The sequence below is a fragment of the Ptychodera flava genome, chromosome 9 (genome assembly GCF_041260155.1).
Source record: "Ptychodera flava strain L36383 chromosome 9, AS_Pfla_20210202, whole genome shotgun sequence".
Lineage (NCBI taxonomy): Eukaryota > Metazoa > Hemichordata > Enteropneusta > Ptychoderidae > Ptychodera > Ptychodera flava.
Window position 1 is genome coordinate 41,645,642 of NC_091936.1, and position 17,377 is coordinate 41,663,018.

The 17,377-nt window shown below is 38.3% G+C and overlaps 2 protein-coding genes across 2 annotated transcripts in view; one reads left to right on the forward strand and one right to left on the reverse strand.

The window, feature by feature from the left end:
• LOC139141040 (retinol dehydrogenase 7-like) overlaps positions 1-2,144 on the reverse strand; it is a 50,578-nt gene extending 48,434 nt beyond the window's left edge. The window contains exon 1 of the mRNA XM_070710608.1: positions 1,764-2,144. The gene's annotated coding sequence lies outside the window, so the exon portion shown is untranslated. The remainder of the gene's footprint in view (positions 1-1,763) is intronic.
• Positions 2,145-2,218: 74 nt separating this feature from the next.
• Positions 2,219-17,377, forward strand: part of LOC139141038 (telomere-associated protein RIF1-like) — a 45,169-nt gene continuing 30,010 nt past the window's right edge. The window contains exons 1-7 of the mRNA XM_070710606.1: positions 2,219-2,374; positions 6,386-6,553; positions 6,871-7,035; positions 7,410-7,447; positions 8,083-8,186; positions 12,542-12,636; positions 12,939-13,221. Of these exons, the coding sequence (XP_070566707.1) occupies positions 6,438-6,553; positions 6,871-7,035; positions 7,410-7,447; positions 8,083-8,186; positions 12,542-12,636; positions 12,939-13,221 (801 nt within the window). The 5' untranslated portion in view covers positions 2,219-2,374; positions 6,386-6,437. The remainder of the gene's footprint in view (positions 2,375-6,385; positions 6,554-6,870; positions 7,036-7,409; positions 7,448-8,082; positions 8,187-12,541; positions 12,637-12,938; positions 13,222-17,377) is intronic.

A 17,377-nucleotide genomic window follows, 5' to 3' on the forward strand; every position in this document is an offset into this window, starting at 1 on the left:
TACATGTAAAGATGAGTTGACAGTAACTGGTAACACTGTGTATCTCTGGTAGCTTACAGTCCAGTGGTGAGTAGCAAAAAACTGTACTTGTAGTTGACATTAAAAAATAGGAGTGAAAAAAATCATCAAAAGTTACAGCTATTGTTACTTAATACTAGTGAATGAAGACTCATGAACAAGATGCAAAAAGTTTCAGAAAAATATCTAGCACAAGCTATAGCATGTAGAAATTCACAAATACAAAATAAATTCTGGAGAACAAACATTGCATACACTTGTTAAATTGTAAACTTGGCTCTAGTGTGTTTCTTGTTCACTGCCCCTTTAAAGATCCATCAGCTGTAACTTTGGTCATTTTAAAATTTTGTTTGTTCTGTGCATCATCTGCAGTTTCTGGTTTGAATCCCTGAACCATGGAGAAATTCCTAATATTTAGCTCATAAATATACCCTATGTGAGTATAATCTGCATTGTTATTGTTTACATTTTGTATTCAGGTCCGGACTAGAATACATTTATCAACAATAACAATGGCCATTTCACATATACAGGCAGTGTTGGCAAGCAGGACACTGGCATTGGCCATGATGATCGAATTATAGTAAAATTCTGTAGTTGATACATTGTGACAGAGTAGTGAAAAATTAGTCAGAAGTTGTACCTTTTAGTATTAGTAACACAACTAAAATTTTCAGTTTTTGAAATGATTGTTGAACATATTCCACTTATTTTCACTTCAAATATCAAAACTCCAATGATAACAGTAACATTTACCAATACAGGCGTTTCTGGTGAAAAGCTAGCCTCATCAAAACATCTTTAATTAATAAAGTGATTTGAGGGTCACTTTATTTTTGTAACAGTTATGCAAATTTCCCTTTCATCTACTTCACGCCTCTTTCTCTGCCTACTTTTAAAGTCAGTAGGTGAAATAGGGTTATACACATTCACACTCATACAAAAACGTCTAATTAATGACATTTAAAACCAAATCTAGCAATGAATTAATGATGTACGGCTTTAATTTAACATGTACTTTAACCTGTGTATTTTCAACCTTTGGAAAGGACACCCTGTATTAATATTTGCTTTACTGTTTACGGGCCACAGTTATTTATGTCGTACCGAATGAAAGGAATTTGAAACAATGCGGACTTCTTCACCTCTCCCCGACTGCCCTCCCCTCTAAAGTGTCACTCTATAGCGGTCTCTATGGCTGTGTAGATCTCAATCCAAGCAAACTTGGTATGGTAATGGTGGTCCTGCGTAAATGCTTTACGATAAAATTCAGTTAGTGTCATGGATTTCTTACTTCCATGATAGTGTTTACTAGTCTACCAGAGGGAAACACATTTGTTTCTTCCTTAGCTCCTAGCTGCATGGAGCATCGCTGCAGTACAGTAGTAGCTCGAGGTTTTGCCTGGATATTCGGGTCGGACGGCAAAACTCAAATAATAGCCAGGCAAAGCCAGGCAAACCTCGAGCTACTGTATTGCAGCTTCATGGAGCAACGATTATATGAATAAATTTGGTGGCCCCAGACCAATAGAGGCAAACAAACCTCCGTGTCGGACCTATAGAGCTCACACTACTAGGTTTACGCACTCTGGTACATTCAACCAGTTTCATTCGCATTCTTGCAGCGAGCAGTGACATGAATTGCGTCGTCGAACTGTGTGTGCATTGTCAATACGGGATATTGAGTGCATGCGAGGTCGGTCGTTGCCCTCGAGCGAAATGGCATGAAAAAAATAATGACCTACCCGAGTAATTGCAGTGCTTGCTACGCGATGTGCAGAACAGGATACCTTGGAGGTCATAAACAGATCGAAGTGCTCAATTGCTTTCCTTGCTTGGTGAAATCTTCTCACTGACTTTCAACTCAGACGGTTTTACGATATGACATCCTACAGATCCTGTGTAGCTCAGTTGACAGTTGCGGGCCAAGTATCGCATTATCCTGGCGTTAGCGGAGAGCGGCGCTTGTAGCTGTCATCGCCGGGCTGTGGCGTAGCTGTAGTGTGTAAACACATCTCTCGGTAATATTGGTATTATTGGTAGGAGCCCAGCTGCAGCGCGTTATCAGGTCACATTCGAGGTAAACGACCTCAAATAACCGTGATATGACCTTTCCAGTAACCTTTGACCCTGTAGTTCCCAGCATGCGTAGCGTAACAAGTTTTGGCGCGTAGCTCGTGACGTCACTTCGCGCGAAATCCGGGCATTGGCTGCAGACCCGGCAAACGTTGCTGACTATGCTAGATACGACAGTTATGGTGGAATGACCAAGACGTGTAAAGTGTTTGCAAATTTCCTTACGTTTTCCAGGATATGTCTAAGCCATTACAGTCTGACGTTCACTTATAACACTTTGGTAAGTCGAACCCTTGCAGAGGGAAAAAGGTTACGCTGTGTTTGGGACGAAGTACCTGTGCGCACTCTTCGAGTTTGAGACGGTCAGATCAAAATGGCCGACCGGATGGGTAAAACTACACATGACTTTTTGGCGCGTTTTTTCGGTACTACCCCAAAACTACAGAAACCCAAACACGTAAATTACATAGTAAAATGCAAAAGGTTTTTTATACGCGTAGTCTTTGTTTGCCCTATCGTTATTAGACTTTGAAAGCAGTTACAACACCGCTGGTTGTAGCGGGAAATTGTAAAAGTTGTGAACTCATTTCTCACTATCTCACTGGCCACTTCTAAGCTTCCTACTGCAGTTGCAAATTTATACCATGATATGATCTCAGTGCAATAGCTGTTTGCGAATTACAGTCGTCGGTTATTTTATGAACGTTGTAGGTATAATCCAAAAACGTCAAGATGTCATAAAATTACCCTTTGTTTCAGACTCGTTCCATTTGAATGAACTCTTCCGTGTCGCAAACTGAATCCTGATGTTTTTGTTGAATGAACGTGCAACGTTTGTAATCAGTAAAGGAGTATTGTTTATAATAAATTATATAATTTACTAGTAGACGTACTCGATATCGGTTGGGCATAGCAGTTTTGCACGTGAAGATGTGCAGGTTGAGTTCCAGTGAACGTTATGTGTTAAACTTGGGCTTTCAAAGTATCACTAGCCCAATAATATCAAAAACATACTAGGTAAATATGCCAGTGCAGTGGTTGTTTACGTTAATTAACTCCCAGATTGGGGGGGGGGGGGGGGGGGGAGGGAGGAGCGGCTGGGCTGTTGTGTTAGCAATGGTAGGGTAGGAAAATCGGCAGGCATGCAGAAGCATATTGTACCACACCAACCTCTACTGTGCCACTTCGTTATATCATGGAGGTAGCAGAGACTGCCTCCATGATTATATCCACGTGTTTGAAGGAGAGAAATACTAGACTAATAATGCATTGATTTTTCAAAATCAGAGATTGCTGCAGGGTGTTACATATTTTGCAAATTTGTTGGTGTAATGTGTTTCTATCTGTGAACAACTGCAACTCTTGAAATTTGGCTTTGTCACTCAAAAACAGACTTTGTTTACATAGCTATTTCAAGGACCTTTCTGCTGTCTGGCTTGAAAGCACAACTGATACAAGCAAGAAATCAAACACATTTGGCAGGAAGAACTACAGCACCTTGCCGTAGTCGTGCTTGGTATATTGCCATATCAATAGCATGGTACACTTGTAACCTGTTGGTCCACTGCCTGGCCTGAAGTGAGAATTAGCTTTGTAACCCTAGGCTATGGAAGAAGTAGCAATTCCAGCGGACACTCCCATTTTTCTGAACTTACACAATAGACAAAGCAGAAACACCCCATTGGAGAAATTGTCACAGTGAAAAACAGTAGCTTTTTAATAGCCATGATGAACCGTTGAAAGAGTTATCGCTTTGTGTCCGTCTTGAAATAGTAACTATCAAGGAAAATTAATTACGTTTTGGAATATGGCAGCATTGAAGATAGAAAGGATCAGATTGTCTGTGTTGTAACAAATCCCATCTGCAATACTACCTACATATTAAAATGTACAAAGTTTCTGAGGGTAAATCCCAACGGTCATTCTCTTTCCTTGCTGCTACAACAGGCAAATTCATACCCTTTACTCAATGTTTGAATCAGAGAGTACACCAAGGATAGCAGGAACAATTGCTGCCTTAGAATTTTCATTTACTTCCTAAGTATCTATTGGCTAATGTGATAGAATCATGGAAGGTCTTCTATATTCAAGCCCAGGGCTGTCAATTATAGCCGGTCACCGGCGGCAAATCGCCGTCTGACACAGGTCTTGCCGCCGCCTGTTTTCCCTATTCAAGGCCTGCAATAATGATCTTTACACACGTTATGAATTCTTTCCTGTCCAAATTCTACCGTTGGCTGCGCTGTGCTACAGAGGCGCAGCCCCTAAGGCTCGTTGGTAGCCGATTTCTGATTGGTTTTAATCGGTACTGTCAAAAAGCTTTACGTGTTCTGATTGGTTTTCGGACGTACACGATCGATATGGCTACGAAAGTCGACAGCCTCGTTGGATTTATGGGTCCAAAAAAGACCCCCCAGAGGCTCACACTAGCTCTGGATATAAAAGTAATGTCAATATTTGTAAATCATTTTCCTGAGGAATTTCAGTGATCGGGGTTTCAATCCATCAATGGTATAGCATGCAATGCAGATTTCACGCCGCGTCTGAGCAAAATGCCATAGCATTACGTGTATTTAGCGACTGGAATTTTTGATTTGTTTTCCCGTTTGCAGATCGTGAACGCTCTTTACAATGAGTAAGAATCGTTTACTCAACGCAAAACAAACTTTGTGGGGATTGACATAATTTTTAGTGAGTTTTGACTACCACTGAATTTGTTTGCACCAAGCCGCCGTTCTATGAAATGTATTCATACGGTAGTACATGCTGTGTACTGTGATTGTTTCGAAGGCCCGAGTATTGAAGTTTGATAAATATTTTTCGACATCCGAAATCTTTCCTCAAAAGCAAATATCGGTATTCCGATCCTTCAAAATCATTTACCAAGATGTTTAGGGCAATCACAAAATTTAGCTAGGCTTGACTATATACTTTCGCGGTATCTTGCACGTATGTGCGGCGCGGCGGTAAACCATGTTTTGGATATGGATATAACATGCATGTATGATGTAGTGAGCCTACCCACTTGGCAGGCGTGGGTTTCGACAAAACTCTGACTATTGTGAGGGATATCAGAATAGATACTATGATAGTCATCAGGAGAAAATATTTGATCGTTAACTTTCACGCGCAAGGATTTACTACGTAAATAAATCAACATACTCTCAATCTTGTCAACTGAGAGGCCGACGGACAACGAAGGCACGCAATTTCATTAGTGGATGTAAACTTGAGTATTGTAATTGTTTGTATGACGTAGCGTCTACTCAAATTGTCTCTGGTAATGGTCTCGTATTTACCCCATTACATTTGTAAATTTTCACACTGGAAATTCATAGCCGTAACTCTGAGGAGAGGTCTTGAAACAGACAAAATAAAATTACAGCAGTATCAACCAGACGCAGATCGGAATTTTTTGTCGTGACGTTATGACATCAGTTTTACAGTGGGGACAAGATTTTTTTAGATTCTAATACGATTAGCTGTTTTTGAATGGGAACGTATTACAATTATTGAATTACTTTCTGCAGATGTTGTTTCTTAAGAAATAGTTTCTGCAGGTGTAGTTTCTAAAGCTACATCTGAACACGGTCTTTTGTGGAGGGACCGTGATCTGAAGAAATAGTTTTTGCAGATGTGGTTTCTGCTGAAGCTACTGTTTCATCAGCCTGAGAATCACACAATATTGAGGTATTGTCAGCTGGTACTGCTATACCGATACAAGCCTTGGGCTTAGATGAGTACTCCAGTGATTCTGATTATGGTTCAGATTATGATCTTTATTAAGCAGGTTGTAATTCAACACAATTTGTAGGCAAATAATAATAATAACCTGGTGTATCAATAAACATATAAACTCTGTAATACTCCTGTTTGTCTTCCATAATTTATTTCACAAGATTCAATTTCATGTTACTTTTTATACTTCAGTTATAATAAACTTGACAGTAAATTGCCCTCAAAAGTGCCACCACAGGCCACCAATTGAAGATGAATAATTAGAAAAGCTTCAGCTTAAGGAGGGGGGACACCCCCCTCCTGGCCTCCCCCGGCGTGCGCTTCCGCGCACGCTTTGCTCCGCTTCGCTCCGCACAAGGCTGTACCCTCCTGTTCTTTCACTTGTACCCTTCTATTCTGAAAAAACATTGACAGCCCTGCAAGCCATCATCAAAAATATGCAAAAGGCATCATTTGTATACCATGATATTGCTACATGTCAGTATCTACTGTAAACATGAATGTAAATTTACTGTACCAGGTGTATGATGTTCTTCTACAAACTTTTCTACAGAATCAAGACTTGAATGAAAACTGCTGAAAAGTGATCAGTGCCATTTTCCAAAATGATGGTGACAGTGGAAGGCAGTTTTGCCAGTGGCCTTTCACCGTTACTGGAAACCCTGGAGGAGAAAACGTCAGTGGTTGATGATAGAGTGGATGCCTATCTTACACTGACAGAGTAAGTAAAAGTTGACCTTTTAACTTCTACCAAGCCCTGTGTCCAATTTTGCAAAAGGAAATTCCATCTTTGTGTGAGATGGGGAAGTGATTGACATAGAGAAATCACAAAGCGACAGTGATGATTTTCATGAACTGGTATAGTGATCAACACCTCTTTGCATAAAGCTGCCGTTAGTTCATGAAATTGTTCTTTGCAAAACATGTTTTGTACATTTTGGCAAAATACTTGGTGTTATCTCCAATGCCAAGGAAAACTCAACCTCTAGTTATATATAGTCACAAGTCCAAAGCTCATGCACAAACCTGTCTTTGCAGTCGACTCCGTAATGACGTCAAAGAAGTTCTTTCTAAGGAGATCTGTCAGAAGACAACCAACTTAGTGAGTGTTTATCAGAGAGACATGCTTGACAATCATGCTGAACTATCTCAAGCTTCTCTTCAAGCACTTGGATTTTGTATTCATCACCAAGACATATCAAGGTAATTGATTCACACAGCATGTGACTATGGATAACTTTCTAGCAATGAACACTAGTATTTTATCATCAGATGAGTCATGTCGGAACTCTGTGGAAATTTAGCCAATACATTAATTTTTAAAGACTAACATAACAGCACTGTTTATGCACTTTTTTTGTCTGTTCGTTGGAATGTACAGTAAAGAACAACCAATTACTGATTTACCGTTTGTTCATCTCAGAGCAGTGATAGCACTGACAAACCAACAGCGTAGTGACAGTGAAACACAACTTTAATCAGAGGAAATCAACACGTCAGTTGTTTGCAGCATTTCAGTGATTAATTTTCCTGTGTATGTATGATTTATTTTATTTGTCTATTTTATATTTACTCAGAGCATTTTCACAGAAGGATGCAACATCACTCTTGAAAGGTGAGTTTACAGAGATCATCTGGTAAAAGACAGAAAATTGACCTATTCAGGGCATGATAAAGAAGCTGAAAGAATGATCTTTTGCCTCATCCCTTTCTTAGTTTTGAAACTTATTTTCGAGAAACGGCAAGTGGAAAATGGTTTGTAGGATTCATTCTAGTACACAGTAAGATTGCTAAGCACATAAACATGTAAAGAAAAACTGCCTGGAAAAAGAATAATATACCTAATCTTTGAAGGAGTAATTGTAATGTTTTAGGAAGGGTTTTTTAAAATTTTGTACTTCATTCAATTCAAATGTCAAATGGGTCCTGCACAATAAGAAATTTGGTGCAAATTTCTAATGTACGAGAATTTTTTCCAGTGTTGAACACGTACATATCTAATTTTGTCACTTTTTACTGCATCAGCCAATGTTGTTGAAGAAATACAATGTTTGATCCAGAGAGTAGCACATTTTTGCAACCACCCCCCGGTACTGTCTTGATTTGGGACATCTGTGTACCTTAAAAATATGTTAGGTCTCCTTAGTTTAGACAGCATACTTTTTAGTCGGCACAAATATTTTTTAAATGGCTTTGCCAAGCTTTCATTTCCATGTTACCAAATTGTTGTATTATTTGTCTCTTGTCCAGTTCTATGCAATACTTTGTTGAAAACCGCTGACAAATGTACTTGTACCAGAGCACTGTGGTGTATATCAAAACAGAACTTCAACCAAGATGTGGTCAAAAATGAGGTAAGGACTGCAGAGAGGATTTTGCCGTGTTGCTGTGAGTGTGTCTCTGTGGGTGTAGAAAGTTGCATCCCTTGTCCTTGATCATACTTATCTAAAACTTTAATGCTTTCAAGTGTATTTTATCTCATTTTATAGTTATCAATGTAATTTCTCCAAGAGCCAATTGAAACAGTCACAGGGTTGGTATGTTTCTGGAAAGTTCTTGTATTCAAAGTCTTCTGGAAAGTCCTGAAAAAGTCCTCGAAATGAAATTGAGTCCTGGAAAATTGGGTTCCTTGAATTTTCAGTGACTTTTTTTTTTTTTTTTTGCAATGAACAAAATTTTTATTGACAAAAAAAAAACAGAACAGCAGACAAAGAAGCAAAAAGAGACAAAAACAAAACTGGGAAACAAGAACAGAGTGGTGTACAGAGTCAGCTTTTTTAAATTTGCTGAAAAAGGTCGAGAAAAGGCGACCACTTTTCATTATGAGTGTCAAGCTTATCTTTGGACCAGTGTTCTCCACAAATAAAAAAATTAAGTGGGTGGCTAATTTGCATAATCATTTGCATAATATTTACATATAGTTTGTGTTCATCAAAAATTGACAAAACAGGGTACTCATGGAGCAGAGCCCTCCACTGATTTTTTCAAAATTTAGTACATCCTCACTAAGTTGCATAAGCTCCTACCCTTGTTTAACTCCAATAAAGAAAGGTTAGGAGAGTAAAATATACCGTTACAGTTGGTAAAACTGCTCAGATCAAAGAAACCATTAAAAGATGTAAAACAATGAGACATCCAAGTTCCCATGACAGCATCGCTAGGAAAATACTACGTTTTTCAGTACGTTTATCAGGGTTCTCTGACCCCGCGCACCCCCGGTACCAAAATAGAAGAGTTCCACTCTGATGTCATATCCGCCATTGTTTACAGTATATTTTTATTCACGCACGCGATCTAGGATTTTATTCTCTGCATTTTCATTTGTTTAAAGCAATTAACGCTCCATCTGTTAAGAGTTTTTACCGCTGACGATAACAATTTTCATTGCTATGTTGCTGTTTTCACAAGATACTGACCGTTTGATTCTGGAAAGTTGAGTTGCTTTTACGTGCAGCCAACGAATGCATCGAATGCCGGTACGGTGACAGACAGTTCCCTGTAAGCTATGCTATCAGGGTTCGTACGCTCCTGGAAAGTCCTGGAAAGTCCTGGAATTTAAAACCACTCCTGGAAACTCCTGGAAACTCCTGGAAAATCAAAATTTACTCCTGGAAAACTCCTGGAAAATCGCTAGTTACGATCGCACATAGTCGAGAACGGCCTGATCGTAAGGGCGAACGTCAAACAGTATAATTGTCGAACGTCAAAATTGCAAAAATGCGAAAAGATGTTTTGCGACAGGTGGGGAGCCCTCCCGAGACAAAATTTGGAAAGCGTAGTAGTGTTTCTTATAATGTCGTAAAGGGGTACCCTTGTACTAGCGTGGGCGAGACCATGTTGTGTATTCCATTATCCACGGTTTTGCACGCACGTACAGTGACATTGAAGTATGCATGAGTAGGTTGTGGAGGGACCGTGTTGAAATTTAAAGCTTGTTCGGGTCACCAGTCACAGCAATGCCTCCTGCAAAGTGTTTATTCAGCGATCATTGGTTGAAACAGCCCGAGTACGTAGGATGGCTTGAGCGGGCGCAAGATAAATTCGCAGCAAGATGCAAACTTTGTGAAAAGACTTTCGATGTATCGGAAAGCCTAGCACTGCATATGATGCATTGTGTTCCCGTGGCTTGCCATTCGGCACATTCATGCGAGATATTGCCGCCCTTTGTGCCCTTCACCGTGCATCACCAGCAAACTTATGGTTTTGGACGTCATGCGAACAGTTCTGTTTTGCAGTCTGTGAGGGGTTGAGTGATTCGGGTAGGCATAGATTGGAATTGAGTTGATTTCGGCCGAAAGTAGTTAGAAAAGTAGTTTTTCGTGTGCGGTCCAAATTGGGACCGCATGTCTATGGACCTCAGCAGGGCTGTAGTGGGAGGCTTTATAATGCAGGGAACACATAGCATCATACTCGGGGCTATGAAAAGCCATGCTATAGCTACAGGAGCAAAACATCGAGCTCCGGTAGGAAAAAAACAGGAGCAAGTAAATAAAAAGTTAATGATTTCTTTGCCCGATCTTCATCAAATGTAAAGTCATCGACTAATTCTAAGCCTTCCCTGAGTTTATCTTTCCTGACACCACACTCGCAACTCGCAACTGCACAGTAAGTGAGGCTACCCACAATTCCCCTTGATTTGTTCACTCAGACATTTTTTGCTAAAGGCTTTTTAATGTTCCTAAATTATTGATTATGTTTAAATTCAAGAGTAAATTGAATGAGAAGTCGATGTTTGGAGGTACTAAAAATTGCACACTTGTCAAGATAAAGTTATCAGCAACTAAGATGGTCTCATCATACCACCTGTCAGACATGCAAATTTCCTTTGTTACGAACATTAAAAAAATCAATGCTCTTTCTTTTGCCAACACAGATGCAACTTATTCCCTCAGTTTCCTGGAAAATATTGTGTATGGCTGTCAAAAATCTATGTCGACAAAATTACAAAATTGCTATCTCCTCCGAGGAAAAGTGGTTGATTATCTCATTATTCACAGTGAGAAATCAGAAAATTATGATGATCAGAACTATGTTGCCAGAATTTTGAAATATGGACCGAGTTGTTCTGTGTACAGAAGAAATTTGCTTCAGTTCAGTGAGTGATCTCCATGTGTACAGATCATGGAGAATTGTGGGTAGCCTCACTTACTGTGAACTGTCTCAATCGTCAGCGATGTTATTCAAGATGTCGTCACCGTCAAAACCTGTCAACTCGTCATTGACTGCATTTGTCAGCAAAATGATGTCTTATGGGCTGAAGTTTTGTGGACAATGAAAACATTAGAAACAATTAGTGTATGATTCTTATTAAAATTGCAAGCTTTATCGTGCAAACACTCCTGGAAAATGGCATTTTTCAACCACAAATACTCCTGGAAAATGGCAAAAAAACTCCTGGAAAGTCCTGGAATTTTGATTTACTTGAAGTGTATGAACCCTGTGCTATGCTACGCTGTTGATCGGCAGCATACATGATGTCTTCGTTCCACGTTTACTTTTTATTTCAAGGTGTGAGTCAAACAGAAATTTCACCAAATTGCCACTTCTCTATCTAGGGAATGTGTAATCAGTTTGATTTCAAAATATTTCGTCAATTAAGAGCGGAAATCGTCGCTGACTTTTGCTGTCTTTTGACTACTCAATTTTTCTGTCCTTTACAATTTCTTTGGATGGGTCGGTGGAGTAAAGGGGTTGAACGATAGCGTCGCGGGCCGTGACGCTGTTTTGGGCTGGGGAGAACCCTGAATTATTTTAAATGTAAGTACTTTCTTGGGGGGAAATTCGGCAAAAGCAATCGAGACAGCACTTAGATCTTGATGCGACCACACAGTTTATTGTGTGAATGGGTTGACAAGTCGGTCGAGCTTCTCTCGCGGTCTTTCTTCCGCTATGATCGTCGTGACATATCTTGACGAGGTACTAACATGACAAATTCACACATACAACAACAGCAAAATGTGCCTTATTGATTTAAATTAACACTTTATTGAAATTAAATACGGAAACAAACAAAAGCAATGCATAAAAACATTGCCGTAAACCAAACCCGCCACCCCAGAACAAAGGCTGACGGTGGGTTTCAAAAGCATGGGCGGCCGAAAATTATACTGGGCGGCGTAGATTTTATCTGGGCGGCCGTGAAATTAAAGTGGGCGCACCGCCCATTTAAAAGGCGCCGTGGAGAACACTGCTTTGGACTTAGCTATACATAATTCAATATCATGAATTTTTCTGAGGAATAAAATAAAACCCCGAAAAGAAGGGGGTTGCCCTGCAAATTTTGATCTGTAAATATATTTACGAATTACCAAAGAAATAAAGTTCACATTAAGATTATCTGCTGGATCACCAAGAATCATACAAAGGTTTGATGGAGTCGAACTGAGAGCTAGTGATCGACCTATTGCATGCATAATATTTTGCCATAGGGCTTTCGTATGGTTACAGTTGTAAAATAGATGTTCTATTGTCTCTGGAAAATTCTGACAAATTCCACACAAGTTCGAAGGATATTTCACAGAATTAAATGAATAAAGCTGTTGATTTGTGTACAAAATGTTATGAAGAAGTTTAAATTGAAAAACTTCTTCATAACATTTTGAGTGACTTTGAGTGTGTGAACCCTGCAGTCAAATAAGTGTCATTTTGCCTGATAAAATTACCCATTTTGCTACATGTGACATGACTTTATGCATGTTGTTATTCACAGTTGCATAGTATACTGTGTGCCATAGAGCATGTGTTGGTTGAAGGTAGCTACCAATCCATGGCAGTGGAGCATGAAGCCATCAACGCAATAATAAGGTGAGCAAGTTGAAAAAAAGACATTCTGATTTGCATTCACTGTCCCAACTTACTAGTAACATTCGGTAGGGCCCTTTATAAAGGTAGCATCGTGAATGATCCACTCTTAGCTACATTGAAGTTCCAGCCTTGCCCAGCCATATTACATAGAATCCTACATCGGTAAATTTGAAAACAAAATTGTAAAATGAGTTCTGTTTTACTGTAACTACCACATTAGTGTCCGTAGGCTGTACCACTGCTATCTTATACAACTACAAGAATTTACAAACTTTTATTTTTCCACATTGCCCTCTTGTCAGGTTGTTGGAGCAGCTACCAGAGAGCATGAAAGTCCATGCCATGAGATGGGGAAACTTAGTCTACCCTCTCCTCGTGCACTCTGCTTGTAAGATCCGGGAAAGAGCCGTACATGCTATGCAACTTGGCTTTCCGGCACTGATGTCACACCAGCCAGAGATAGTAAAAACCCTGGTGCCGGAGCTCAAGGCGTTTTTTATTCAAGAAATGGTCAAGTTGTTTGACAGTCGGCAAGAGATTTACGTCCTACATATCTGGCAGTACTTCATTGATCTACTTGGTGAGGTAATGTGAAGTTTTGGTGTCTATGGTTGTCTACAAAATACTTTTTAGTCCCCACGGACACCGTCCGGGGGGGACTTATAGGTTTGGTCATGTCCGTGCGTGCGTGCGTCCGTCCGTCTGTCCGTTCACGCAGATATCTCTGAGATGCCTTGAGCGATTTTATTCAAACTTGATACAAGGATTACTTCATATGGCATAGTGGTGCGGCATGGCAAACCCATTGTGCATTTTGTGATAAAAGCACCAAACTTGTTTCAGATGTGTCTTAATATGTACTGAACAAATTCAGATACCGAGCCACTGAAAATCTACCAAAACGTTGCCATGGCAACCATTTTTTCAAAATGCCTGCCAGACAGGTATTTCTCACCTAGTAAATGTCAACTGCAGATGTTGTTGGGTAACTTTAGGTTGGATATTTTCAATAAGAAACTGTGAAAAGCGTTATTTGAAAATTCTTATAAATTTTCTTCACCACCTGACTTGTTAAACGGGTAAATACAGGCAAAAAAACACAATTCTTATGCATAAAATGCATGGTATTAGATCCTATAAAAGGATGACGCTATGTCAGCAGTCAAGAAATTTTAGGCCGTGGGCTAGAGGGGTCTACTTGCACCCAAAGGATAACAAACCTGTCTTAGTAGAAGCCTTGGGATCCCTAGAATACGACATAGAATTTTAACAGAAAAAATATAGGGATGCAATAACTGTTATGGTCGACTTTTGAACGGTACCGCAAAATAACCATTTTGCTACCCACATGCATTTTCTTGTAGTACTTGTTAGTCATCTGCTAAGTTTTTTAACGTAACCTGACTTGTCGGATATCATTAAAATGTACATTTATTCCTCTTTAAAATGACATATGTAATATGCAATATCTTCGATAGATTCTTTTATAAAATGGGACCAAAACTTACCCAATACCCAAAAATTCTGAAATTCTACCAATTTTTTACCTTGGCATAACACAAAAGGCAATGCTTTGTATGACATCTGTTTATTTGCTACAATGACATGTCAAAATGTGAAATAGACTTTTGATAGGAAAAATATTTGGATGCTATAGGTCTAACGGTCATATGTTGAAGGGTACCGCAAAATTACAGTATTGCCAACTCGCATGCATTTTCGTTAAACCTGTCTTCTTGTAAGTCATCTGCTGAGCTTTTTTTTTAAATAACCTAGCTTGTGGGCTAACATTGGAAAGGGATTTTATTATTCTTTTAGATGACATATTTTAGTATGCATTATATTCCATAGCTTTTATAAAATATGACCAAAACTACCCTATACCCCAAACTTTATATTGCAAATTACTGTCACTGCTTATCTCAAATTCTACCAATTTTTACCTAAACATATTACAAAGGGCAATTCTCTGTATGCAATCTGTTTTATTTGCTACGGAGACATATAAAAATATGAAAGAGACTTTTATCAGAAAAAAACATTGGAAAAGGGAACTGTAAAGTCAAAGTATTACGAATCGCATCTTTTTTGTTAAACGTCAAATTCTACCATTTTTTAACCTAGACATATAATAAAGGGTAATGCCTTGTATGAAATCTGTTTTATTTGCTATAAGAACCTGTCACAAATACGAAATAGACTTTTGGCAATGCCTTGTGTGAAATCTGTTTTATTTGCTACAAAGCCATGTCACAAATATGAAATAGACTTTTAACTGAAAAAATATTGGGACGCAATAGCTGTCACAGACATGTGTTGAAGGGTACCGCAAAATCACGATTTTGAGACCCACGGACATTTTTGTTAAACCTGTCTTTGTTTAAGTCATATGCCGAGCCTAACTTATACATAACCGGGCTGTGGGGTATCATTAGTAAAGCGATTTATTTTTCTTTAAGGTGACCTTTTGTAATATACAAATATCCTTTACAGTTTTCATGAAATAGGACCAAGACTTACCTAATACCCCAAAAGATTACATTTCAAATTATGGTTTATCTTACGTTCTACCATTTGTGTTTGCTCCACACAATACAGAAGGCAATATAATGCTTATATGAAATCCGTTTTGTTTGTAACAGACGTATTAAATTATTTTGTTTCAAGTTTGTTTTGTAACATTTGATCTGAAAAGTTCTTATGTGGAACTCTAATTTAATATTTTTGGCAGAGCAATTTTTGAAAACTAATTATGGTATGTGTTCTACTCCCTGTAATGGAGATGAAAAAAGAAAGGCATTATACTGAATTATACAACCAACTGAATGACAAGCAAGGTGCGGAATTGAGCCTTTAAAAGTTTTGTTTTCTAAACTGTATCAATGAGAACAGCTAATTCAACAGTTTAGCTGATCCAATAATCGTTTCTAAACATTATATATTACATCAAAATTACCTAGGCGTGCCTGAAGAAAAACTTGTATAGATATATCAGAAATCTGGACTTTCTTCATAAACAAAATAATATGGAATAGATATAACTGATATTTAGCTGCTCTAATTATCGTTTCTAAACTTCATAAATTAGCATAAGTGTCTAAAGATATGTCATATAGCTTGGCTTTCTTCATTAACAAAAATAGGGATATGCTCTAATGATAATTTCTAAACTTCATAAATAAGCAGAAATTTTGCTATCCATTCCTAAGTACTTTATGGCATTCTTCAGTAAAATATTTTCAGGATATATGCGATATTGAACCGATCTAATTATCGTTTCTAATCTTTACGAATTAAATCAAAGGATGTTCTATAGTTTAAAAGCATGTATCTGATACTTGATCGATCTCATTATTGCTTCTACACTCAGTATACTTTATAAAGTAGTTCAGATTTAGCTGGGCTGACATGTTCAAAACGTTCAAAATTTGGTAATAGCTTTTCTGTAATTGTGTGTAACTGAATGTGCAAATGATTTATTGTGAATACTGAACTGCGTAAAATCTCTAAGGTTTATGTTTCAATCTGGACTGGATTGTCACTATTTGTATGGGAAGGTTCCCATTTGATCAGATAATTGGCCATGCAGCCAACGCTACCTTGCTTAGGTCTTGGGTGTATGTATCAAGTGGATAACAAGAAAATGATTGGCAAATATTTAGGATTGTCGTTTAAACTTGTTGTCTCAGCCTATGTAAACACCATGGAAAGGAATAAAATACTCGCCAGCTGACTAGCCATGCAAAAGCAAGCAGAGATCCGGGGAGTGCCAAGCACGGACATGACGGACAAAAGTGCAGCATTGTGTTTTAGGTTTGCTTTCCCTACCTTTCATGTTTGTTAAAACAAAAGAAAGTGGAGTAATACAATTTAATTTATGGTGCCACGTTTTTGCATTTCAACAACAAATTATGTACGACCAAGAAATTAGTACCAAAATATACCAAGTTCAAAATATTATTGGCATGAATCCATATATATATTTATGCATTAATAGACCATTGACAATGAAATAACTCTAAAACCAATATCTAAATCATAAAATACATATCTAATTACACAAGATCAGTTTCATGTGAAATGAATTATGAAAAGTAATGTATAAAATATAATACATATAGCCGAAAAATGATATAAAAATATGATCGTGTTCTCCACGTGGTCAAATTTTAAACGGGAAAATTGTAGTTACATGATAAATCTCTAGCATTGACAATTATGGGGACATATAAGAGATTTCCGCTCAAAATGTTATTGTTTTTAAAGTAAGCTAAAACTAGAAGGTTTGTTATACAGTAAATATCATTGTGCTTTTTGGTATGTAGGCCTACCTACGCGTGAATGTAGATGAACAAGAGTGAGAGATTGGGTTAAATTCCCCGCACAATTTTCCATGTCAGGCCTTGTGATTTAACACCCTGCAAAACTTAGCAATGGCTGACTTATAAAAATTAGAAAAGATAATTAGTCAATGTCAAAATATTGCACGGACGCATCATACCCTCCCCACGACAGCCATGGGCCGATCTAGGCCTATTTGCAAACCTGGCGAGTGTCGCACGTACCAGCTACAACTCTAAAAATGCTAAAAACTGGTGCATCAACGATTACAAATAAGAATAAAATAAAAAAAACTCTGAATAGTACCTTCTGATAGCCTAACTACACAGAACAGCTGACAGCTGATCATCGTATAAAACATTCAATTTGACAATTTTGAATCTTCCACTTTTGCCTTGTT